Source organism: Tarenaya hassleriana, unplaced genomic scaffold, assembly GCF_000463585.1.
Source record: "Tarenaya hassleriana unplaced genomic scaffold, ASM46358v1 Cleome21, whole genome shotgun sequence".
Classification (NCBI taxonomy): Eukaryota; Viridiplantae; Streptophyta; class Magnoliopsida; order Brassicales; family Cleomaceae; genus Tarenaya; species Tarenaya hassleriana.
Window position 1 is genome coordinate 1,073,189 of NW_010965451.1, and position 25,356 is coordinate 1,098,544.

Here is a 25,356-nt window from a genome sequence, read left to right on the forward strand (position 1 = left end):
TCCTGCTGATGTCTTGGCTGCTCACTATGGAGAAGAAGGTATGGAGCTGGTGGATGTCACGTTTATCCTATGTCTTGTTTAGTAAAGTGAATCTTTAATTTTCTTTCATTTTTTATCCTCAAGGAAGAGAGTATCTGTTTGTACGATTCGGAGATGTGAATGTACTTCTCTCTGGTATAGCCTGTTGTTTCTATCTGTTTTTAACATTGTATGATTTTAACTGATTTTTTTTTCCTGCAGAGGAAGAGACTCCGGCTAAACTTCCCAAATTCAATATTCCTTCTGCCCCTCTTGCCGGTGCGGTTCCTAGACCATATGGTGTGGTATATCCTCCTCAACCCGTTCCCCGTGCTGTGCGACCAATGTAAGTTCTTATAGTGGACCATGCTTTATGTCTTTGGTTCTTTTTATTGCCATGATATTTGGGATCTCCATTCCTGTCTTTCCTTAGGGATCTCATATATGCTAATGAAGAAAAGGCCGCATGCCTCCAGTTTCTTGTTATTGCTTGCAGTTCCTGGTTTCAATTTTTTCTCACACTAGTTTCTTCTGATTTATGTTTTGTTTTCTTGTCCCCTGTCTCTGAACCGTTTGGTGCTTCAAAAATGGACATCGATATGGAATTATGAATGCAGTTAAGCTTTCTAGGCATGTACTTTTTTTCTTTGTTCTCCCCCAGGGTAATAAATTGACATCAATATGGAATTATGAATGCAGTTAAGCTTGAGGATGAACACCTGTAATAACCAGTGGTCCGCTTTTTTTCTTAGGCGCCATATTGGACTATTTGACCACCCTTGACCTAGGTTACTATCACTTTTTTGTGTCATTTACAGTTATAATGCTCCTGTACCTATGCCTCCAACTGGTTGGCCCATTCCTCCCCGTCCACAAGGACCGCAACCATGGTATCCACATAACCAAGCACTTTCTGTGCCTCCAACCACCCCAATGGGATATCCGCCTCAACCACTGTTTCCAGTGCAAGGTATGAGACTGCATATGCCAGCATCATCACCTGCAGTGCCTTTGACAGTCCCTCCTGCGATTTCTTCGGCATCACCTGCAATGCCTATATCACAACCGCTGTTCCCTGTTGTGAGTAACAGCATACCTTCTCAGACATCGCCTTTTTCTACTACTTTGCCCGTGGGCGTTCAGCCCGTGTCTGCCGCAGAATCCAAAGGATCAGCGGATGCACATCCAGCTGCTGGCTCTATTAGCTTAGGCGGCTACAATGCTGCAACTACTCCAGGTTTGATCGGATTGACCACCTTTCTCCATTACAAGATATGGGAATTGCTGAATATTGTTTTGGGTTCCTTAGAATTGTAGATAAATTTGTTAATTTACATAGATTATATTTGTTCTTTTCTCACTGGTGTGAAAATGACCTGTTCATGTATCTCCATTATAGATCAGTGACTTTGAGTCGAGTCAAAATATAGCTTTTTTTTATGTTCTCTGTGTTGCAGGTGTACCGACACCGAATATGCATTCATATGCCTCTGGTCCAAACACCAGTGGCCCTTCAATTGGACCACCTCCTGTAATCGCAAACAAGCCTCCTGGCTCTCAGACTAATGAGGTCTATCTCGTATGGGATGATGAAGCGATGTCTATGGTTAGTTTCCTATGCATGTAGAGATATTGTTATCAGGCCCACTTCCGCTTGAGTTGAGTATAACTTTGAAGCCATTCTGACTCGGAAATTTTCATATTTCTAGGAGGAAAGAAGAATGTCCTTACCAAAATACCAGGTGCATGATGAAACCAGCCAGGTAAGTCTCATCTGCCCCTTTAAAGTTAAGGAGAGTTGCTTAACACGCCTAATGAGATTTCGAGTAAGTCTTTATATAATCTTCCTCTGTCTGAAGAAATGATTCATCGAAATAATCTGGTTGGCTTCATTCATGCTTTCCTTTTTTCAGATTCGTGTTGTTTTAAGTTCTGTGAATTATTTTATTACTTGCTAAGAGGTACCCTCCACAAATTTCTGACTTGATCTCTTCCTTCTGGTAGATTAATAGAACATAGGCAAGAACCATTTGCTATATGTAAAATTTGATGTCATGGGATTGCATGCTTGTAAAGCATAGTAGCTTGCAATTACATGAATCTGCCAGGAAATTCTGAATTTATAGAACCATAACCACACTAAAGTAAGAAACCCCATATGTAAATGATCGTCGTTGGTTATATTTCTCATTTTCTGTTGTGTCATAAAAATGTGGGTGATTGGTTCAACAAGATCATTACTTTCACAGATTTTGTTTCAGGTCAGCTTCTTTATACATCTCAGTTTTTGCAGATGACTTTGGATTTTCGCCAAAAAAAGAAAACTATATTCTTTTCCACGATAGATCACACGTTTGTTTGTCTTGTCCGCTGTTTCAGATGAGCTCGATAGATGCAGCCATAGACAGACGGATCTCAGAGGGCAGACTAGCCGGCCGAATGGCCTTTTAAGACTTCGGCTCCAACCATTTGGTTGTGGAGATAAAGGGAAAAGGAAGAAGCTTCTCAGAATCTTTAAAACATTGAAGAAAAGAAGGCCTTCTGTGTGTTTTCTCTTCAATTCCATTATTTAATTTTAAGCCCCCTTTTTTTAAAAAAAAAACCAATATGTTGTATTCTTTAGAATGGGTTCACTCTTTAGATAGAAAAGTTTTGAAGCACAATTGAGAGAGAGGGAGGGTTCACTTGTAAATGTGTCGAAAGGTTTTGGCATTATTATTAAGAATTAGCCCTTTTCTTTTTCATTATGTGATTAATGTATTTCTTGCCTATTAAATTGGGCAAAATAAATGGCCTGTGATGAGCATTCCTTATTTAAAAAGCCATATAAACCCCATTCTCTATATCGATTTCGCATTTTCAACTGAAAAAATTCCGATCTTTATTAGTGTGTGTAGCAAAGTTCTGCTACTATTTGTCTCGAGAGTGGGCTAAATTGGTGTTGATGTAAATATAGGGGCGAAATTACAATTTTGTTAAAAAACTAGGTCCCGTACCAAGACAAAAAAAAATCTCTCCAAATAAACCTCTAAAACCCTCGTCGAGTCGTCTCTTACCTCAAAACCCTCTCTGCTTGATTGTTGTTTCGCCATTTTTACTGAAATGAAATCTTTCCAAGCCCTGCGAACCCTGACATCGCTCTCTACTGTTGCATCTCGTAAACCCCACTTTAATCGGAGTTTTCTCCGGCGGTTTTATTCGGCACAACCGGATCAGGACGAACCTCCTTCCGTCAACGACAGCGACGCCGTCTTCGACAGCAGCCAGTTCGAGATCCCTGGAATCGAAGATTCGGATGGAGATTCCGTGAAAAACCCTAGGCAGTCCACTTGGGACAAGAAGTACCGAGCACGGGTCGATAGAGTGGTGTTCGGGAAGGAGACCCAGAAAGGTAAAGTGAAGATTATCGAGGAAGATACTGATGGCGATGGTGAAGAAGGAGATGAAGATGATGATGATGATCGTGTTGATAGAGGAAGAATTCTGGCGAGGGCTTTACTGGAAGCGGCGTTGGAGCCGGCCGACGAAGAAGCCGGCGAAGGAGAGGTTAAGGAGGAAGATCAGAAGTCGCTTAATGTCGGAATCATTGGCCCTCCAAACGCCGGAAAATCCTCGGTTACCAATTTCATGGTTCGTTTTGCTTCTTCTTACCGAGTTATATTGAATGCAAAATTGTTGTTTCACCGAATCCCGTACGGCAATAGTGAAGATTACTAGTTTGTTTTAGCATTAGGAATGTCCTACCCAATTCGAGACGTGTGTAAACATTGGCAATGTCCTAATTTTGTTGGTTAGTATTGTCGGTAAAGATTATAGATGGTGCACTTGACTGGTCTAGGAAGATTCAGGTCAATGCATAACATTGAATTCTAGCTTTTTCCCTGCCATGATTCTCTCTGGGTCCTCTAAAAGTTGCTCCTTTTTTATCTTCAAATGGTTCTTGCTTAATGGGCATCTTGTTTAGAATGTTTTATGGCGTTTCATGCTTAAAGTTGATCCATTTTTCGGTTAAAGCCTGCCTTTTTTGCATGCGTACCGTCTTCAAGAGTCTTATAGAGGAGCTGGCTTTCAGGAAAGGTATTAGTTTTGGCCATGAATGCATGGTTTGAGTTAGGCCTGTGGATGCTTCCAGTATCGGAAAATTGCTGGGCTTAAGTTTTCTAAGGTTGGGGTTTCAGCTAATTTCTGGTTAAGTTACCATTTCTGTGCCATTGGGCTCGATTTTCTGTGGAATGTTAAAACTGTCCTTCGGAATGGTTATTTTGTTCGATGACAGTACATGCACTCTTGTGAGCATTATTTTAGGGCTCTTATCGTTCTTTTCACCATTTCTGGTACAGGTCGGTACGAAGGTTGCTGCGGCTTCTCGTAAAACCAACACCACGACCCATGAAGTATTGGGAGTGTTGACACGAGGGGATACACAAATTGTAGGTTTCTGCTCTCATTTTCTAGACATATGTATGTGTATATATATATATATAGCTGCTCATTGTAACGTTGTTCATGATTGCAGATTGTCATGAATCTACATGAGTATGATCACTTGTATAGCATTCAGAACAATAAATTTCGGTTGTTGAGAAAACAGAGCAATGTATTTGATTACAATGTCTTTTTTGTTTTGGCAGTGTTTCTTTGATACTCCTGGTCTAATGCTAAAGAAGAGCGGATACGGATACAAAGATATCAAGGCTCGAGTTCAAAATGCTTGGACTTCTGTAGACTTATATGATGTCCTTATTGTGATCTTTGATGTCCATAGACATCTCACCAGGTTAGTCTTTTGCCAAATTGTGTAAATTCTTTTGGCTTCTTGCACTTGTTGGACTTTGTTTAACTTCAAAATGGATGTGACATAACGAAGTGACTGAAGACTGGCCTAAACCCGAAACCTAATGTTAGAATATAGATAGGAAATAGATAGAAAATACCAATTGTATTCCCAAACAGAGAGAAATACAACCTTTAACCAAGAGGCATACCCTCTCTTCCCATACAAAAGATTCAAGTTCTCAGATACCCCTTCCCAAATGAAAAACGTGAATATATAAGGGCTCACCCAGCTAACAGAAGTGCTGAGGTGGCACCTGCAACAACCTAAAAGCATGGACGCACGTAACATAACGTCCTCTGCATTTATTCTCTGCCAGGAATGTTCCTCTACTACTGCTCCTTTGCTGCTCCTGGCTTCTTCTTTGAAAACTGATCTGGCCCCACCTTTTCTGCTGCTCCTCCCCTTTCTTCTCGTTTCTTCTTCTTCTTCCTCGCATCAACCCGGAAAGGCTTATCACCTAAAACCCTAAACCCTAAATCCAGAAGCTTGAAGAGCCTAAGCTGATGCATATGCCCATCTGTCCACAACATATTCTGATCATGTGTCTGGTCGTATGTGTACGTGGCTATGGTTTTGCAACCGGGTTTGCGTCAGTTGTGAACAGAAATGGCTAACAAGGAACAGTGATTACTCTTAGCTTTTGTCAATCATTTACAATACAAAAAAGTTTCAAGCTTCTGGAGAAGTGTGCTTAAATAGTGTACTGTTAAGTTGTTTTTCTCTTTTTGTAATGTAGGCCCGATTCAAGAGTGATACGGTTGATTAAACACATGGGCGAGGAAGCAAACCCGAAACAAAAACGAATTTTATGTATGAATAAAGTTGATTTGGTCGAGAAGAAGAAAGAGTTGCTAAAGGTTGCCGAGGAATTTCAAAATCTTCCGGGTTATGAAAGGTAGATTATGTACCTTCCAGCCCGATTATAAAACAGCAAAAAGAGAAGTAGATTCCTTGAACAGAATCTCGATAACTTCCCATCTGCTGTCTGTGTTTGTAGATTTTTCATGATCTCAGGACTGAAGGGCTCTGGAGTTAAAGATCTTACCCAGTACTTGATGGATCAGGCATGTTTTTCCATTCTCTCTGTCACTCTCTAAGCCCCATGTTGTCTGAATCATGATGTTTGATGCTTCTGCATAACTCAAAACATGTCAGATTCCGTTTTCTTCTGCCATTGTTATGTTCCGAAGCATTTATCTAACCGTCCTCGGGGACTTTTTTTCTCGTGCTTTAGGCAGTGAAAAGGCCGTGGGAGGAAGATCCACTCACCATGAGTGAAGAAGTCATGAAGAGCGTGTCGACAGTTCGGGAGAGATTACTAGACCATGTCCATCAGGTACAACAAACCTCTCTGTATTCTCTCCGTATATGGGTTTCTGCTCTTCCCGACAAAAAGCGTAACAAAAACTTGCAGGAAGTTCCGTATGGAGTCGAACACCGTCTGATGGGTTGGAAAGAGTTGAGGGATGGATCTCTGCGGATCGAGCAGCACTTCATCACCCCGAAAGTTAGCCAACGCAAGATTCTCGTCGGCAAGCACGGTTCCAAGATCGGGTAAACGTTCTACTCTGGGGATCATAAACGAACCGTACTTGATATACTGAATCATGGTTCCGATATTGAAGAAACGCTTACTTGTTCATTGTTCTATAAACACAGGAGGATCGGAACTGAGGCTAATGAAGAACTCCGGAAAATATTCAACCGCCAAGTTCATCTCATTCTTCAGGTTAGGTTAAAGTGAAACCATGGTGGATCATAAGTTAAAATAGATTTCAGATGGGTCACGTACGATTCGGTTGTTGTAAATGTTGGCTCGGAAAGAAAACTTGTATTAAATTTATTTGGTTTCCTTCATATCTATATTATTTACCAACACAAATAGGGTCGGATAAAATTATCCAAAATTGGGTGTCCGCATATACAGAATCAGATCCGAAGCTGGATAATAATAAAGTTACAAATATATTCTTACATATTTATAATATTTTTCAAAAATTGTAATTGTTTTGGTTAAATATACTTTTGTTTGATATGGCATAAACATATCTGATAAAGTGTTCAGAAAAAAAAACAGAACACAAGTTGAAAGGAAGCCCCTACAAAACTACAAAACTGTCTGAATCTCCTCCCGAGAGAATCCAACGGCAGACAGAAGACTCCAGCCTCCACCGACATGCAAAAAAAAAAATAATATCACATCCATGGCTCTGTAATTTCCCACTCTATCCTGTAGGGGAAGCATTACCATGGCTTCAGTAGTAGCAGAGCCACAGAACGCAGTTCAGGACACAAGTTACTGGAGATGGAGCAAGAACGATTTCTTACCGGAGGAATCCTTCCAGAGCTGGAGCCATTACACGACCGCTCTTTCTCAGACGTGTCTTCGGCTCAAGAACCGTGCGACCAGCAGATCCGACGAAGCCCACGAACGGGTCGAGCTCAAGAAACAGAGCGAGAACGACATGAAACGGTGCCTCACGTGGTGGGATCTCCTCTGGTTCGGTTTCGGCTCCATCGTCGGAGCCGGAATCTTCGTCCTGACCGGTCAAGAAGCTCACAACCACGCCGGACCAGCCATCGTCTTGTCCTACGTCGCCTCCGGGATATCGGCCATGCTCTCTGTCTTCTGCTACACTGAATTCGCCGTCGAAATCCCGGTGGCGGGCGGTTCGTTTGCGTACTTGAGGATCGAGCTCGGGGATTTCGCCGCGTTCATCACGGCAGGGAATATACTTCTCGAAAGCATTGTCGGAACTGCAGCCGTGGCCAGAGCCTGGACTTCATACTTTGCCACTCTTCTGAATCGCCAACCGGACTCGTTAAGGATCAAAACAAGATTCGCCCGTGAATTCAATCTCCTAGATCCGATAGCCGTTGTTGTTTTACTCGTATCAGCTACTATCGCATCGATCAGCACCAGAAAGACTTCGTACCTCAACTGGATAGCTTCAGCTATAAACACTCTGGTGATCTTTTTCGTCATAATCGCGGGTTTTCTGCATGCCGATTCTTCGAATTTGACGCATTTCTTCCCTTACGGTCCCGAGGGAGTGTTCAGAGCGGCAGCGGTGGTGTATTTTGCATACGGAGGATTCGATAACATAGCCACCATGGCTGAGGAAACCAAGAACCCGTCAAGAGACATACCTTTAGGGCTTCTCGGGTCGATGTCGATAATCACGGTGATATACTGCTTGATGGCGCTCTCCTTGAGTACGATGCAAAAGTACACAGAGATCGATCCGAATGCAGCTTACTCGGTTGCATTCCAGAGCGTCGGTATGAAATGGGGAAAATACCTCGTGGCTCTCGGTGCTCTGAAAGGGATGACCACGGTTCTTCTAGTGGGCGCTCTCGGACAAGCCCGATATGTTACTCACATAGCCCGGACTCACATGATCCCGCCCGTTTTCGCCCTCGTCCATCCGAAAACGGGAACCCCGATAAACGCCACGTTCCTCGTGGCCATCCCCAGTGCTCTCATCGCTCTCTTCTCGGGCCTAGATGTCTTAGCTAGCCTCCTATCCATAAGCACTCTGTTCATCTTCACAATGATGGCTATTGCCCTTCTAGTGAGGAGATACTATGTCAAACAAGTCACTCCAAGTTCTAATCTCCTTAAGCTTACCATCTTCCTACTAATCATCATTGCTTCTTCAATGGGAACCTCGGCTTTCTGGGGAATAAACCCTAACGGATGGATCGGGTACACGATAACGGTTCCTCTCTGGTTCTTGGGGACAATGGGGATCGTTTTCTTCGTCCCTCAGCAAAGAAAACCCGAAATCTGGGGCGTGCCATTAGTCCCGTGGCTCCCGTCTTTATCGATAGCGACGAACGTCTTTCTCATGGGATCTTTGGGAGCTCGGGCTTTTGCGAGGTTCGGGATTTGCACTCTGGCAATGCTGGTGTACTATCTTCTGTTTGGCCTGCACGCAACGTTTGATATGGCTCATCAGAAGATCGTATCCATGCCGAAATCTCAGAATGATCTGATCTAACTGCTAAGCTGCTGTAATAAAAAAAAACGAGGGTTTTGGTTTTGTAGTAATCAAACCTGTCTAGCTTCTCCTGAATTTGAATGGTATTCCATTTGGCGGGTGTTGTTTCATTAGCTGCTTGTTTGATATATCTGTATAACATTGAAGAGAATCTATCATAGAGAAAAGATCGCCATCATCATCTTCCTTTTGGATTTCGCAATCAACCAGTTCTGATCCTAACGAAATCCTGCACAGGCAAAACCCTAAAGATCACTCCCTTTTTTTTTATCTTTTGTTTGTTTTTTTTTTGTAAGATGAATCAATTTTACAAAGATGAACTTCTAGAGGATCGATTGGGACTGCAAATAAAGTCTTTTCATGAACATGATGAACCCCGAAGGAAGGGGTAAGCGTGATCAGTGTTCATAAACCCTAATTTAAGGCAAAGGGGCCAGAACCCAGCAGAGAATACGGCTGAAAGATCGAACAAACAAGAGAAACCAATTGAAAAAAAAAAGGGATAGAAGTCGAGAAAATTTCTCGAAAAAGGAAGTGGGTGATGTCCAAACTTACCGGTAGACATGAGAGGTGGCGGAGACAGGGAGATTCCACGGCCCGATTTGATCGGATACTCGAACAGAGACGAATAGTCTCGCAGCTAATTCGCCCGCCGGCAACGGCGCAAAGCTTCTCCGATTTGGTCGGAAATTGGATTATATGGGTGATGATTATGGTATTTTTGTTTATATATATATATATATATATATATATATATTAACTGTATAATATACTACTCGTTCTAATAGAAAGCGATGATTTTGGGTTTCTCGGTTTGGGTCGGTTCTGTGTTCGTTTATTCTGTTTTTGTATTGAATTTAGTTCGGTTTGATTAGGTTCTAATTCGATTTGGATTCAAGTTTTTATTATAAAAGTATTTATATTCAAATAAATTTTTTTATTCAGTTTGCTTTGATTTAAATTCGATTTTTTATTTTAAATAAAAATTGGGTTTTTATATCTGATTACGGGTTATGCGTTCAATTGATTTAATTATTCAGTTATTAAGTCAGTAACAAACTAAACCAATCTTCTCAATTTTTTAATAAGCCCATGAATGGTAATATTGGGCCAAACATCGACATAACCTATTGGACACTTTAGGCCCATTGCCATCTCGAAGACTATCCCATCCACGGATAAGATAAAGCTACAGTAGAAACCAAACAGGATGTTATAAGAACCCTAATAAAATAATAATAGAAATTGGATTATTTTGATTTTAAAAAATATATTAATTATTTTTAAAATAAATTCGATTTTGTTATTAGAACCGAAATATGGGGGATAAGAGGAGGTGCGTGGAACGTTATGAACGTTAAGGAGCACCTAGTGGCTAGAGCCAAATAATACGCTCTATTAATCGTTAAACTATTTGTACACTATAGTGTGTATATATACATATATACACTATTTAAAAAGAGTAATAATTATTTTTTTCCTTTTATATTTTTTAATGCCATGAGAAAGAGAGCGTGGATCCCACTCGCCAACGGCTAAAAATCCCCAACGGCTCCTTTGACTATCTCCCTCTCGATCCATTCATTATATATAATTTAATTGTCCCTAATTAATTAATTACTCTTATTGACACGTCGAATTAATAATGCATTCATCTGTGCATGTGAGACATTTTAGGAGTTGCAACTATTTTTAGTGGTGTCCAATAATCTTGTTTTTTTTTCCTTTTTACTAGTTATAATGACAATTAAAACGTCAAAACTTCTAAAAATCGATTAAATTGTTATAGGTCAGACCCCAAAAATTGAGTCAACCATCCGTATTTTTCTACTTTTCTAAATGTTGTTATTTAACAAGAAATGTTAAATTAAAAATAATTTTATAATATATATATATATATATATATTTATAAAATTATATGTAAAGAACCAAATTTTATAACATATAGTCATGTGTATGAACCAAATTTTTTTAAATCAAATTAATCGATTTAATCCTATATAAAAACATAATAAAATAATTTTATTAAAAATAACTATTTTAATACAAATTGATTAAATATGATTTGTATTAAATAAAAAAAACTAAAAACCTAAATTCTACACCTATTTTTAGCTGGTCAAATATGCACAATTTTACATGTGAATTAACTGCAAACACTGAATGAGAAGTAGGTGAGAGATATCAAAGGCCTTCAATAAGTTAACATTAAATAATAGAAATAAAGAAAATTAGTTTAGCTTTTATCAAATAAAAATGAAGGATATTTTCTCACAAAAAAAAAAATATTAATCTAACGTTACAATATATTATGGGGCAACCATATGCGCTTTATTTTTGTTCGAATAAAACGGTAGATTTCGAAGCCCGGACTGATATTTTTATGTAATTTTTGGACCAACATTTTTGCATATAAAATATAATATTTCATTATAAAAGTGAAGACACAAGAGAAACTTCTTCCTCGAGAAACTAAAGATCTTGGTCTTCGTTAGGACATGTTCCTAAGTTTAGGGAGAGAAACAGAACAAAACAAACAAAACAGAGCGATTTTTGGGTTCACATATTATTTAAGTGGTGGAGCGTTTATCGACAGGAAAAAAAAGAAGAAGAAATCTTCTACTGTTGCATTGGGCTCTTCTTCTTCTTCGTCATCTCTCCACCACTTGTTGCTCTGTTTTTAGAATCCTCTGTTTTTAGCAGAAACGGAGAGAAAATTCAGTGTCTTCTGTAATCGAAAACAAATTTCGTTTTTTCTTGGAGAGAGGGCTGATTTCAATCCCTTGGATCCCCCATACCCATCTGATTCAGATTCCAGACAATGGGTCTGTGTTTGTATTCGTGTTCATGCGCGATTAGATTGATTCGATTCTGATTCGAATCAGAGGGAAAAGACCAACAATGGCGTCTCCCCAGGTGGAAATCGTGTCGGCTCAGAACTTCGGCTGTGTTCTGAGAGATCGGAACCAACGGGCCGACAATGTTTTCGAGAAGAATCTGAAAGCTCTGGTCAAAGACCATCATCATCACCATCATCATTATCAGCAGCAACAGCGAATCCGGAATCGTATCTCTGCTGAATCTGCAATTTCCGACCTGAATACTCAGAATCGGATCGATTCTTGGATCGAGAACCAGCAACAACAGAACAGAAGCAACCGTCTCCGACCACCGGAGTTCTACCGTCCGAAAAAAGACGGTATCTTTTCCGACGGCTCGAGTCAGACAACTCAAAAGCATTTTCCCAAAGAATCAGCGAACTTACCGCCGAAAGAATCGATTCCCAGAAGAGAGAGGCCTGAGAATTCCAAGAGAAACGAACCCGTCGGAGCTTCTTCTCTGGTTCAGATATGGGAGGCCAGGCTGATTCGATCCAACGGTGGGAATCCACCGATCCAGGACCAATCGACGGCGAGCAGTAGCTGGAGAAGCTCAGGAGCAAACAACGTTCAAGAAACTCTCTGTCTCGACGGAGAATCTGAACCGGACGGTGAATCGAAGAACCCAGATCAGACTTTGGAGATTGAATCTGGGTCATCTTGTTCGGTGTCTGATTCCGGCGAGAGCAAATGGGGCAGAGTCTCCGACATTATCAAGCAACTGAGCAATGAACAGAAGCAAATCGCCGGAGGAGTCATCGGATTGCCGACAATCAGAACCCCGAGGCCTTGTCTGTCTTCATGTTCGTCGACGTTGTCGGAAAAAACCCTTTTTCCGGTGGTTGCTTGCTCGCCGAGAATTCGAGGCCGGCAAGCATTTGCCGATTTGCTCATGCAGCTCGAACGCGATCGCCACCATGAACTGGACTCACTTCGCGAACGCAACTCAGTTTCCAAGTTTCCTCAACGTGGCCGTCTCCAGGTAAATTTTCCAGTAATTAAAGAATCGACCCCAAACTTTCATTCGTTACAAAGAATCCCCTGAAATAGCGAAAACGTTTTGCTTTTCCATGGATTCAAAAGTCAATGCTACGGCTAAGGACTCTCCAGAGATGCATAGCAATTCAAGATCGCCATAGCTCTAACGTTAAAACAGCTCGCCAGGAAACAGGTTCTGCAGTTATGCATCTGAGGTATTCGAATCTACGTTTACTTTTCTTACAAGCTTCTGGATTTCGGTTTTCAGTTCTTGTTTTTTCTCCGGTTATGAATCTTGAATCTGAAAGCAGGGAGAGATTTAGGGTTAACCCTGCAAACTCCGCCACCTCATCTGCAATAGACCGAAGAAACGACATGTCGAAGGAGGTAGACAGGGAAACAACAGTAGCAGAAAGTTCTAGACAATCGAAAGAAACCGGTAATCTTCCGGAAGCTTCTATGGATCGAAAGGTAGAGAAAGAAGAAGCAAACCTACCCAAGAACGATGATACTGCCATTGGAGAGGATGAATCAAAGAGGACTTGCCATGCGCAAGAAACCGCGAATGAAGAAAACGCCATGTGGGAAAAAAAGGAGGGTTTGTACCTTGAGCGACAAGAAACGTCGTCTTTGAACGAGTGGGAAGGGTACGAGGACGAGCAATCGTATTACGGAGACACGAACTACGACTGGTTCAGCGAAATATCTCGGCCACGGAGTTACTGGGAAGACCTGAGGAAGAATCGGTATATGGAAGTGATGAATAACACTCCGTCTGGAAAGGAGGATATATGCAGACTCCTTGAGAGGTAAACAAACACTGACTGTTTGATCGAATCGAATGCAATAATCATGTACTGAATCGGGTTTGCGGACATTATTACAGGAGAACGGTTTCGAGCTTTCTCGAGAGCGACTTGCGCGAGAATATTGACAGGCTGATGATGTCCCGTGTGCAGAGACAACCTATTCAGCGTGTCGAAGAACGAACTGACAGATGGGAAATAACCCGAGAATCGAACCTGGAAGAAGAAGAAGTGGAAGATGAGAAAGTTGAAGATGGAAGAGAAGAAGAAGAAGAAGGAGATCAGATCGAAGCGGAAGAAGGTCAAGAGAGCGATGACTCCAGCCACTCGTCCTCTCAGATGTTTTTGCCTTCTCCCGGCGGAATCTGGAGTTCCCGGGACACGGGAGTTACTTCCACACCGCTCTTACCTGTCCATAATCACCACTCTCTGGTAAGATTTCTTCTCTCTTCTCGTAGATTTCTTCTATGTCTAGACTTAAACAGTAACGTTTTTGCCACGAAGAATAAGGGTAGATGCGGGTCGGGTATCCGGATTTTTGGGTACTCTCTCTCTCAGTCTCGATCTCGCGTGTTTTCTAGAGTCATTGTCTCAGTTTCAATCTCGCGAGATTCCGATACCTGCGAAACCGACATCAATCGTGTTGTTTCTCTCGAGTACCCGAAAACCCGCGGATCTCGGTTAAAAATGTCGGCCCCTAATGAAGAGAAATGCCTTAACGTTGCAGGAAATGGACCTCATAAACGAACTGAGAGCTCAGATTCAGCAGCTCCAACGAGAAATGACTGAGCTAAGCGACACTGTCAACACGTGCATGGACGCCAACTCACGTCTGCAACAGTCGGTTCACCAGGAAAACCCGCTCAAACGCAAATGCTGCGTTTGCAACCAAACGCAGGTCGAGTCGCTTCTTTACAGGTAAGCAAACGCTAACGCTACTACGTCTTTTTTCATCACCTGGGCAAAACGCTAAACGCTGAAAAAATCCGATCTTTGCGTTTCCGTTGCTTCAGATGCGGACACATGTGCACGTGCCTGAAATGCGCGAACGAGTTGCAGTGGAAAGGCGGGAAATGTCCGATCTGCCATGCCCAGATTCTGGACGTTGTTCGCGTCTTTTTCTGATCCAAGAAGCTGAAGAAACAGCTAAACCGATACACGCTAACGATTAACGCCAGTTTTCATCCCGATCTGAGAATTATATTTCTGACATGAAGAAGAACCCTAACAGTGTTTTTGTCATCTCAATCTGAGAATCATGTTTCTACTCTTTGTAATATAGGTTCTTTTCGTGGAGCCTCCTCACTAACATGTAAACGTTATATACAAGCCATTTCGCCTTTCGCCTTCCTTCATCATCATATGTACGAGCTTTGTCTCTAAGGTCGCGGTCTCTAATGGCGGATCTATTCACGTTATTACCCAGTTGCCATTGATCAATGTTACGTTTAAGGTATCGATATTGAGTATGGGCATGGGGCTCGACCGGTCGTATCGTTACATTTGCGATAGCGATTGTAAACGTTTTCAGTTTATCTGGCGATTGGCGTTGGGTATTCATATTGATTTTGAGATGTTACGATTTAAAAGTAACGATCTAATAACTGTTGTGATTTGCGATTTGATAAAAATTAGGAAAGAATAGATGATATTATTATAAAAAAAAAACATTTAAAAAAACGAGTGCATTTTGGTATTTTAAACAAAACGTCACAAAACGCTGTCAAAATGCAAATTGAAAATTGCGATTAAATTCGTGTTTGTCGCGTTTGTGGGTTATATTGCAATTAAACTATTCAATGCCAAAAATTGCAAAATACCGATTTTCAGAAGAATTGTATGACACACGGTCATCGGAGTCCAATATGTTCGCGTTTGCGTTTAAGTTAAACGCCAAATGTCAGTGAAACAAGATCTTCAAGGGATGTTGATGCAAACACTGAAATTTCAGTTACTGGCAAACGCAGTTCAGGACAACGAATGCTGTCCCTCCATAGCTATATACGCAGAAATACTTACATAGATAGGTACAAACATATACATACACACGTACAGAGAGACATAAATACATTATGTGTATATAAATGTATGGAGTTTCCGGTGCTCTGCTTTCTCAGACGTTCTGAGCGGCCAAGAACGCGTTGAAGTCGTCCCTTGCCTTTCGAAGCCTCGGAGTAATGGACGAACGCGGCGAACTCGGACATGAAACCGACGCCGAGAATCGGACACGGCGAGGCGGCGAATTTTCCGGCGACCTCCGAGGTTGTCGCGACGGAGAGCTGCTCGTCTTAAGAACGCTTCTCAGAACCTGATGATCCGTCGATTCTCTCTCGAACATGAGCCCGGAAGTCACTGGGTTCTGCGAATCTCGTCCTCCTCCTGATTTGATCATCTCGACAGGCAAATCGAAGAATCTTCCACGGTCGATGGCCAACGCCGTCGTCGAAGCCCATGATCCGCACTCGAATTTCTCCATCGAAGCACGGGTCGAGATCGTCGATGAGTTCGAGAATGACGAAGCTCTGATCATCTTCTTCTCCATCGAATCCTCTCGCTTCGATGATCTCACCAGCTTCTGTTTCCCGAATCCTGGAAGTGTCAGGCGAAATGGGTTGCATGTGAAATTCTCTTCTCCGTAGATGATTTTCTCGGAATACCGAGATGATTTCCTCAGGGAAACCATCGATTCGTGACGGGTCAGCTTCTTTCCGGATCTCATCGACTCCGGGAGAACAGGAAGAGGCACGGCGGAGTCTCGCGGCGGAGGCATTGCCGGCGGCAACACCAATCTGAAGCTGTCGTCCGTCGCCGACGACGATGAATGCGAGGTGAAGATCGGGCGGACGGATTTCTCGCTCTGCAGGATCGCTTGCTTCACCAAGAAATTGAGATTAGGGTTAGGGTTCTCAGCGGGAAAAACCCTAAATCCTTGCCATTCGTCATCATTCGCCTTCTGGGTCAAGTGATCGTCAAATGCGATGATCGCCGGAGGAGACATAAGAGCTCTGAATCCAATTTTTTTTTTTAAAAAAAAAAAGGGTACCAAAATCGAATTCTAGGGTTTGGGATTAATATAAAAAAAAAAGTTGCAGAGTGCAGATTCATATATACGAAGACGAAGGAAGTGGGAAGCATGTCCATGGCCGCGTAGGAGTAGCAGAGTAGTGGCTTCCATGTTTGTTTCTGCGTTTCGTTTGAAAGCAGACAACATGAGATATAATATATCGAAACTATGATAATTGTGTAAAATTAAGAATTATAATATATGATACATTAAATAATTATTTTTGGTTTGCACGAACTGGCGAATATTGGGATTTACAAAGGTTGGACCAATATATCATATGATCATATGTTTGCTTCCTTTGTCCTCTACCGTAGACCTTAGTATTTAGCATAATAGACATCCGGGTTCTCATTTTAAAAAGAATTGTGGTCATTTGGTTTTAATTAGATTTTTTTGATAATTTTTTTTTCATTAAAAAAATTTTGATGTTTTTTTTAAAATCTTTTTTTGTATTTGGGTTTGCGTTCGGTTTTATTTTAAATAGTCTGTATCCATTTGGTATTGGGCTTGTGAAAGAAAGGCTTAAATAATAATTTGGACTTCAAGAGACACTTGACAACACATGGGCTTATATCATATGTTCTAAATTTGATTTAATTGACGACAAGCCCAATTTTCAATAATGGGTATAAAAGAGAAAAATTCTCTTATTTTCTAAAAAAAAATATATATTTACGCCTTTCAAAAACGACAATTTAAAAAAAAAAAGATAATAGGAAGCAGCCACGAAAAAAAATGGATTTGATGTCACATTCTTTTTAAGAAGAAAGAAGATAATATACGAAGAAGATACGGAAATAGCAATGGAAAGTAAAGTTTAGTTGGTGAAAAACATTTGTCTGTCTCCACATAATCATTAGATTATGAGAAGCATAAATTGCTGTGGGTCCATATTCATTCAGTTTTTTTCTATGCCTATAATGATTGTTCTGCACTAAATTTTACGAGTTTCCCCACTAATTCTAATTATTTTTTTATAATCATAAGAAGAGTCTGCCCATTAATTACCTTTTTCGTATTTAATTAAAACTTAGTTTAGGAGGTTTAGAGTCCCATGGTATAATTATTACTAAATTAAACAAACCAAAAAGATTTTTTTTTATTAAAAAAAAAACACAACGAAAAAGAATAAGGGTTGGAAGTGTGCTTTAGCTGTTGACCTTTGGGATGATCAGTGGTTGCAGATACTATGTAATTGAATTTATAACATTATATTATATTATTTGTAGTTTATTTGCATTTAAATAAGATGTGCGTTAATATATAATTGAATAAATTATAATTGTGTAGTAGTTGGATTACGGGTAATCGTATTATCCCTGCCGTCATAACTTTCTGAGAATATTATAAGGAGTAGAGAATGAAATTTAACAATCTTTTTATTAAACAAATAAAACCTTGACGTGGTGACGAATCTGCGGTGCTTATTATATTATCCATATAGCTATTGGTTTGTTATTTCTCGTTGTTAAATCACACACACATATCTATGTATATATATATATATACAATGCAAAACATATATAGAGGATATGGACCGATGAGTTGATTTGATTTAAAAGAATAAAAAAAATAAGTTGTTTCAATCTTATATATCAACCAAGAAGGTGTAGTTAAATTATTGTGCGGTATTTTCTAAACCCTAAAATTTTATTTTCACCATCATTTCCATACGATCCTATGAATTGTTAGAAATTTAGGGGAGGAGCTAGGAAGTGAGTTTCAACATATCTTATAAACTATAGGGATTACATATTTATATATAATCATGATCCAATGACTTATTATGCTCTTGTTGGATAAATGAGATTATAAATATATTTTTTAAAATATAATAAGTTCATAATAATTTCAAATTACTTTTCCAGTAATCATAAAAAATTGATACTATACAAACAAAAGAACAATATTATTTTTCTCTATAGTTCTACATCAATTACGACAGACAGTATATATATATATATAGTGATGAAAATTAACTAAATATTGTTTTATTATATGATCAAAATCATGTTGAATAAAATAAAGAACGGAAGAATAAAAAACATTAATCCCTCTTAACATTATATTATATTAAGTATTCATCATACAAACCATAGTCAGTAAGTAACATTTGTTTAATACCGCTCTATATTTATTAAACTAAACCTTATAATTTTTTTAAAAAAAGATTATTACTAATTGGAACCATTAATTCTAACAAATAATACAAAAGGGGTCCATGTTTCCAATTGATTTATAAATTAAAGAAGCATCACACTCATTTTTTTTCTTTCGTCGCTTCCTTATCTTTGGTTTCTCTCTTTTAACATCATATTACTTAATTCTTGCATTCGCTCTTTTGAGATCTAAGCATGTTCCTTTAGTTAACTAATCTCTCTCGCTCTCGCTCTCTCCTTTTGGGTTTGCTTAATGGAGTAATTAATTACCTGCCACTTTCACTAATCATACCCCACTTCTCTATTCATCCCAAAATCGGTTTCATTCTACGAAATATTGAAACTGTCCTCACAAACTAACACACTAACACGAGACCTTCTAACGTGTTTTGTCCTCGCTCGCACTCGTTCGCACGTATACCGATACACTTTCCGTTAGATCACCCATCGTTAAATTGTTCCAGAGTCAACACGTTTAACTTTAAAATTTTCTCAAGATAGTTAACCGAAAAGATAGATACACCGTATTGTAATGAGTGACTCAACTGATTCTTTTAATTTATATTAGACTACATAATCTCATACCTATATAGCTCTCGGATCTCTCTCATTTCAATGCGTTCGATTTATTTCTATATCCCTTTGGCCTTAATGGTACTGGGAGAATCACTCCTTGATCGTGTCATTTGCACCGACGAACACTGTCAATCCTCATCATAACTCGGGATATCACATTCATTTCTCCATAATATTTTAACCCTGTATTAGTATTTACATATTTTCTAAACTAAATTAGTAAAAAAAAATTGGATAATCAGGTAATTTGGACCAAGAAATTAATCACAAAGTCGGAAGCTAGTTATGTGATTTGAAATATATGTTCGTTCTCCAAACTTGAAATTCGAATTCGAGATAGGATAGACATTTTGCGATTCGTTTAACCGATTGAACTATCTAAATTTTAGATTAGTAAAATTTTTTAAATTTAATATCATTTTAGTGTATATCCCCGTCTTTGATTATGTGGTTAACAAAGTTTCAGAATCGGAATGATGTAGAGAATATATTATAAATGGATCTTCCAATTTGTTAACAAAGGGGTTTAATCAAAGAAATAAGCCAAAACAAAACAAATCACAATCAAAAGACAAAATGTCATTCTCATGTTAAAGTGGCTCACCAAAAATAAAATAAAATAAAATTATAAACTATATGTATACTTAATTAAAACAAGAGCATTAAGCAGACAATGTTCGTAATCAAACACCAACTTAATGCCAAGCTGCATCATCACCGATTAAGCATGTCTCTTCTTTCTTTTTCTCCACTTAATTAAGTTATTGTAATCTTTTCTCTAATTAATCACCCATCATCATCATCATCATCATCATTGGTGTAATTGGAGAATCTCTCTATATTGAATGTGAGCATTAATATCTCTCGAATTCTTTTTTAAATGAAGTATTAAATATCATAGAGAAATTACTTTAATATAATCTAAATACAATAGAAAGACAATAAAATAATTAAATAGATTTTGCGGAAATCTAATTGGATATTTGTAATATATTTTTTGTATTTAGCCCATATCTTATATTTAATTCACTGATATTAATCTCATCGGGCCTTTTTTTTTTTCTCTCTTTAGCGATTAATCTCATGGGTTTCGCGATCGCTACGTGTGTACGTAATGACCTTTACAAGTGCTTATAGATTTATAATACACCATTATAACTAGTTTATCTCATAATGAGATTTATTATTATTTTTAACCTTATAGTTAAATGGCTCCTATCCAAATTTATCTACTTTATCATGCCATGTAGTATTTGATTACGAAGGTCGCCTTCTAATTATATTCTTAAATGTAAATAAAAATATACAGTTGTACCAAAAATATTAATGTGGATAATATTTTGAAGTTGAACAAATAAAAGTTTTTTTAAAAGTCTCCGGTGGTACGGATTTACTGAATCATTATATTCGTGTAGACCATTTCTCTCTAGTAGTCGCATTCGCACGGGTGAAATATAATTAATAAACTGTGAGCGTGATACATATACTCTATTTCTGAAAAAAAATAATTCATAGATTAAATAACTAATTTTTTTTAAATCTAATTCTTGATCCACATGTTTCCGCATAATCTATATTTTTTTATACCACAGAATAGTTAAATGAAATGACATAATTAATATCACAAAATTTGTTCTGTAAAATTTGTTCATTTTGCAAGGGAGCTATGATTTGTATATTTGAAATATTATTATATCATCTTTATATTTGAAATCTATATTAATCAAAATTGTGTAACCAAATATGCTGCTTTTTTTTCTTCTAAATATTCATAATAAGATCCCAAGTTATAAAAAGGGCTAAGACAAATATATATATATATATATATGTGTATATATATATATATATATATACACACTGCAGCTTAAAGACCGCCTTGACATATTTCACATAGTGACATGTACATAGATATCATATGGCCAAGATTAGATAAGTTCTAAATTAACCAAAAAAGGGAAAAAAACACAAAAGCATACACATTTTTTTTTAAAAAAAAGAAGAAAATCATAAGAGAAAAGGAAAGAACACAAAAAGACACTTTTTTTATAATTATAAAATTATAATTTATCATAACGGACGTCACAATCAAAAAGATATCACACCCTTTCATCGGCCGCCGCCGCCGCCGCTACACCAACCCGCACCATCTCCATACCTCCGGCACCCTCCTCCGCCGCACCTTTCTCGACGGAATTTCCTCTTCCGCCGTCCGCCGCCGCCGCCGCCAATTTCTCATCCTCCTTCGTCTTTGTATAAAGCCCGTAGACGTACGAGCAAAACCCCCAGACGCAGAGAACCGTCGAAACGGCCTTAACGCCGCCGAATTCATCGCCGTAAACCACCACGCCGCCGATAACGTTCATGGCGAGTAACGCCGTCATGCAGATTCCTCCGGTGATCCCCGACGTTAAGTATACCAGCCCGGCGGTCCCGGCGAAGCAGAGCTGCCACATCACCACCGTGACACCGATCGCCACCGACCAGTAGCAAACCGGTCCTTTGGCGAAAACCCGGTTCGCCTCCTTAACCATCTCCGCAAACCCGCCGTCGAAAACCATACCGATCATCGCGAGAACCGTAGCCGAAATCTCCATCACCAATTGCATCTCCATGACCATGGCGTAACACGAAACGCTCCGGTAGAGCTTCTCCGTGACCGGGAGATAGAGCGCGAAGAGTAAACCGGCTCCGACCGTGGAGATAAACCCGATGAAGTATTTAGACCGGGTTAAACCGGCCGGTTTATCAGTGCTGGAACCGAGAGCGAGCAGTACGGAACTCAGTGTTAACAGGACAACGCAGTTCAGGTTTGAGAAAGTGATCTTCTGTTTGACGATGAGTACGGACAAGATGAGAGTGAAGATGAGTTGTGTCGAGAGGAGAAGCGAAGATGTCGAGACGGGAAGATACGATGTTCCCCACGAGAAGAGGAGGTTGTTGAATCCGAGCATGATGCCGACGAAGACGGAGAACACGAGGTGGCGGCGCGTGAAGCGCGTGAATGGTCGGCGCGTGAAACGCGTGGGGAAGAGTAGGTAGGGGAGGTAGATGGGCAGGAGGAGAAGAGGGAATCCGGCGGATTGGACCCACGTGGACACCCACCGGCTCGAGCCACCGTTCACGAAGTAGAACTTCGCCAGGAGGCTCGACGCGATTGAGCCGGCGAAGAGACATCCGTACGTGGCCGCCAGTAGCGGAAGAGACCGGAGGCGGGTCGGTGGTGGCGGTGGCGGCGGCGGCTTACCGGCGGAGACAACGATGATCTCTTCTTCTTGTTGTTGTTCTGCGTTGACTCTGCCGTCGTTCATGGCTTGAGATTTGCTGTGTTTTGTTTTACCCTGTTCTTTTTTTTTTCTCAAGTTATATTTTTTTTTTTGTTCTTATGGGTAATGGTCCATCTGCAACTGTGTGTATATATATAGCGGTAATGTTTGCATAAACGGGAAAAAAAAATTGTTTATTCATTATTTGTATTTGCATATATAGAAAATTATTAGCAATTACATAATTAACATTATTAGTAATATCAATATGTTGTGCCATTTCGTTACAAACAATGACACGATATTTTGTTTTAGGACACTACTGCATAACCGTCCTATATTACGCGTGGCCTGTTGTTACAAGTGTTATTTTATAAGAGGAACGCAATATATTCGTACTCGCTAATATATACAATTATATATATATATATATATATAGAAAAACCATATTTTGGCATAACTAGTAATATGGAATATCAATTCGTCTAGAATTATTGGACCAAAATTACCATCTTAAACACATGGGATATACGTATAATAAAGTATTTTATTGGAGTATTCAAACCAAATAGTCTATGTCTGAAATTGCACATATATATATATATACATATTATGCAGTGGAATATATCTATGTAGAGTTACATAAAGATAACTTCAAGAGTTTTAATTGTCTTAATAAGATGTATACATAGCAAATACGATTCAGATTTCTTAGCATAAATGTCAAAAACTAGATACACGTACGTGTCTGTCAAAAATGAATTCTCCAATTATGACAAGTTAATCATATATACCATTATTGCCCATATATATATATATGTATTATACTGTATAAAAGTATATATATATCTATACAAACAGCTACTTCATAGAACACCCACAGACATAACTTACATAGCATTTATAGTTTTCAGAAGAAAATCTAAACTTAAATACGCATTTAAAATCGAAAAAGAAAAACAGAAAACAAATCTCATATTTTTTATAACCGGATATTTTGGACAAAAATTCAGATTAATTCCGAAATTTGAGATTCGAATTCATGACGAAACATACGTTTTGCATCCCATTTCACCATGTGAACGATCTAAATTTGGATAATCTCATATTATAAATATGATATATATATATATATATATCATTCCAACATTCTTATACTTGTAAGAACCGAGAGTTCTCTTCGAAATATGTTGAGAAGAAGAAAGTGTTGCATTTTTTGTAGTCTTTTACAAAGTCGTTTCTTAAATGGTTCCCCTGTTCCTCATTCAACAATTATTAGGTTATATATATATATATATATATATATATAATTTATTATCAACTCTTATATTAAATACAACAAAAATTATTAACAATTCCTAAATCAATACAATGAATTTTAAAATTTACAGAAACATAAAAAAATTCGACTTTTAGTTAAGACAATGAATCTTTACAAAAAAAATTTTGAAAAAGATGCTTAGAATGTTATAAATATTTAAAAATAAAATAAAAAGTCAAACAAAAAAAGACGTAAAATTCATAATTTTAAGTGAGATAAAAAAATTGCACATTTTTTGGAAATTTTAAAATTCATATATTAATAGTGTAATTACAAAATCTTTTCCTATACATTGTAGATTTTTTTAATTATATATATGTATTTTAAATTTTAGATCATTGTATCACCTCCCCCCCACTTACTATAGGAACGAAATCCATTGCGTCTTAAAAATCTCTTATTTTACAAAGAAAAAATAATTTATTTAAACACTAACAAGCATCTCCGTTAGTTTAACCCTACAAATATAATTAATTTCATTCTATCACCAACTTTGTTTACACCACAAATAATATACATCTCTTTTTTCCGTTTTTTTTTTAAATTTTTTTTTATATATATTAAAACTTGGGAAATTGGTGGGGGAACGTGAGGAAGGACAAATGGAGACAGACATGAAGAATGGAAAACACTTAAAAACACTTTGACTCTTTGACAACACATTGACTGTTGTCTTTTTTTTTTAATGTGTATTTATTTATTTATTTTTGGTTTTAATTTATTTATTTATTTTGCTCTTTATCCAATGTTTATAACTCTTTCTCCTACTCTCTATGTTTCACCCTAATAAGCTGTAGACATTGCAGCAGTCCATTTAATTCAACCCCCCCCCCCCCTTCCCTTCTTCTATTTCAATCTTGAACGGTCAAAACCTTTACGAAATACATTTACTTTTGCCATTTTTTTTTACATTCGTGTATATATATATATATATGTTTGTTTTGGTATGTGTGTTCAGACAAATGTACAGGTTGAGAGATTCATAAAGTTCGTGGGGTTCTTACACGTGTCCTTTCTTGTTCATACGCTATGCATTGAACACCGTAAAATGCCTTCTATTTTGGATGCATCTGTTTTTTGTGTTCATAGGTTCGTCCTCCTTTTCAACGATATGTATATATCATATTAGCAAATTAAGTGAAACTCTAATGCAATACATATGGTATTATGGTTCATTGTGCAATGATATATATATGTATAATCAACACAATCTTTATCTTTAGAATAAAAAAAGAACTAAAATATCGTAATTCAATTATTTTTTTATAAATTTCACTATACAAACGGTGTCGTGGTGTAGTTGGTTATCACGTCAGTCTAACACACTGAAGGTCTCCGGTTCAAGTCCGGGCGACGCCAATGTTTTCTTTTTTAATTTTTAATTACTAATTTAATATATTTTAATGGGCCATATAAAGAAGCCCGATATTCAACTATGGGCCGTAAAC

The 25,356-nt window shown here is 38.5% G+C and overlaps 6 protein-coding genes and 1 non-coding gene across 9 annotated transcripts in view; 5 read left to right on the top strand and 2 right to left on the bottom strand.

The window, feature by feature from the left end:
* The window catches only part of LOC104814324 (protein SUPPRESSOR OF FRI 4-like), a 3,902-nt gene extending 1,137 nt beyond the window's left edge, over positions 1-2,765 (top strand). Inside the window, exons 3-8 of one of the 3 annotated variants that reach the window (XR_771889.1) lie at positions 1-38; positions 241-364; positions 837-1,255; positions 1,476-1,624; positions 1,728-2,279; positions 2,398-2,484. Coding sequence is in view for 2 of the 3 variants with exons in the window: in XM_010542313.1 (XP_010540615.1) it covers positions 1-38; positions 241-364; positions 837-1,255; positions 1,476-1,624; positions 1,728-1,883 (886 nt within the window). In the remaining variant the exon portion in view is untranslated. Of the gene's footprint in view, positions 39-240; positions 365-836; positions 1,256-1,475; positions 1,625-1,727 lie in introns of all 3 variants that reach the window. The other 2 variants (XM_010542314.1, XM_010542313.1) reach the window with 2 other exon arrangements.
* A 294-nt stretch (positions 2,766-3,059) lies between these two features.
* On the top strand, positions 3,060-6,712 carry LOC104814325 (GTP-binding protein ERG). Its single transcript, XM_010542315.2, has 8 exons — positions 3,060-3,648; positions 4,359-4,448; positions 4,650-4,795; positions 5,592-5,750; positions 5,853-5,919; positions 6,090-6,191; positions 6,270-6,409; positions 6,515-6,712. Exons 1-8 carry the CDS (start codon positions 3,121-3,123, stop codon positions 6,597-6,599), a joined length of 1,317 nt encoding a protein of 438 aa, XP_010540617.1. The 5' UTR covers positions 3,060-3,120; the 3' UTR covers positions 6,600-6,712.
* Positions 6,713-6,861: 149 nt separating this feature from the next.
* On the top strand, positions 6,862-9,088 carry LOC104814326 (cationic amino acid transporter 5). Its single transcript, XM_010542316.2, has one exon. It carries the CDS (start codon positions 7,105-7,107, stop codon positions 8,857-8,859), a length of 1,755 nt encoding a protein of 584 aa, XP_010540618.1. The 5' UTR covers positions 6,862-7,104; the 3' UTR covers positions 8,860-9,088.
* A 2,239-nt stretch (positions 9,089-11,327) lies between these two features.
* On the top strand, positions 11,328-14,877 carry LOC104814327. The gene is made up of 6 exons (XM_010542317.1): positions 11,328-12,720; positions 12,822-12,931; positions 13,028-13,525; positions 13,603-13,954; positions 14,250-14,440; positions 14,536-14,877. The coding sequence occupies exons 1-6, from the start codon at positions 11,761-11,763 to the stop codon at positions 14,645-14,647; spliced, it is 2,223 nt and encodes a 740-aa protein (XP_010540619.1). The 5' UTR covers positions 11,328-11,760; the 3' UTR covers positions 14,648-14,877.
* Positions 14,878-15,431: 554 nt separating this feature from the next.
* LOC104814329 lies at positions 15,432-16,696 on the bottom strand. The gene has a single exon (XM_010542318.1). The coding sequence runs from the start codon at positions 16,518-16,520 to the stop codon at positions 15,636-15,638; it is 885 nt and encodes a 294-aa protein (XP_010540620.1). The 5' UTR covers positions 16,521-16,696; the 3' UTR covers positions 15,432-15,635.
* A 4,492-nt stretch (positions 16,697-21,188) lies between these two features.
* Positions 21,189-22,722, bottom strand: LOC104814330 (probable purine permease 4). Its single transcript, XM_010542319.1, has one exon. The coding sequence runs from the start codon at positions 22,630-22,632 to the stop codon at positions 21,421-21,423; it is 1,212 nt and encodes a 403-aa protein (XP_010540621.1). The 5' UTR covers positions 22,633-22,722; the 3' UTR covers positions 21,189-21,420.
* Positions 22,723-25,193: 2,471 nt separating this feature from the next.
* Positions 25,194-25,267, top strand: TRNAV-AAC. Its single transcript has one exon. It is a non-coding gene; the product is annotated as a tRNA-Val (tRNA).
* The last annotated feature ends 89 nt before the right edge of the window (positions 25,268-25,356 follow it).

Bases quoted from the DNA above. Each gene is read 5' to 3' on its own strand.
- LOC104814326 (XM_010542316.2), top strand. From the start codon at position 7,105: ATGGCTTCAGTAGTAGCAGAGCCACAGAACGCAGTTCAGGACACAAGT.
- LOC104814325 (XM_010542315.2), top strand. From the start codon at position 3,121: ATGAAATCTTTCCAAGCCCTGCGAACCCTGACATCGCTCTCTACTGTT. The intron at 3,649-4,358 runs GTTCGTTTTGCT...TTTCTGGTACAG, and splicing joins CCTCGGTTACCAATTTCATG to GTCGGTACGAAGGTTGCTGC. The intron at 4,796-5,591 runs GTTAGTCTTTTG...TTTGTAATGTAG, and splicing joins GTCCATAGACATCTCACCAG to GCCCGATTCAAGAGTGATAC.
- LOC104814330 (XM_010542319.1), bottom strand. From the start codon at position 22,632: ATGAACGACGGCAGAGTCAACGCAGAACAACAACAAGAAGAAGAGATC.
- LOC104814329 (XM_010542318.1), bottom strand. From the start codon at position 16,520: ATGTCTCCTCCGGCGATCATCGCATTTGACGATCACTTGACCCAGAAG.
- LOC104814327 (XM_010542317.1), top strand. From the start codon at position 11,761: ATGGCGTCTCCCCAGGTGGAAATCGTGTCGGCTCAGAACTTCGGCTGT. The intron at 12,932-13,027 runs GTATTCGAATCT...ATCTGAAAGCAG, and splicing joins TCTGCAGTTATGCATCTGAG to GGAGAGATTTAGGGTTAACC. The intron at 13,955-14,249 runs GTAAGATTTCTT...TTAACGTTGCAG, and splicing joins TCCATAATCACCACTCTCTG to GAAATGGACCTCATAAACGA.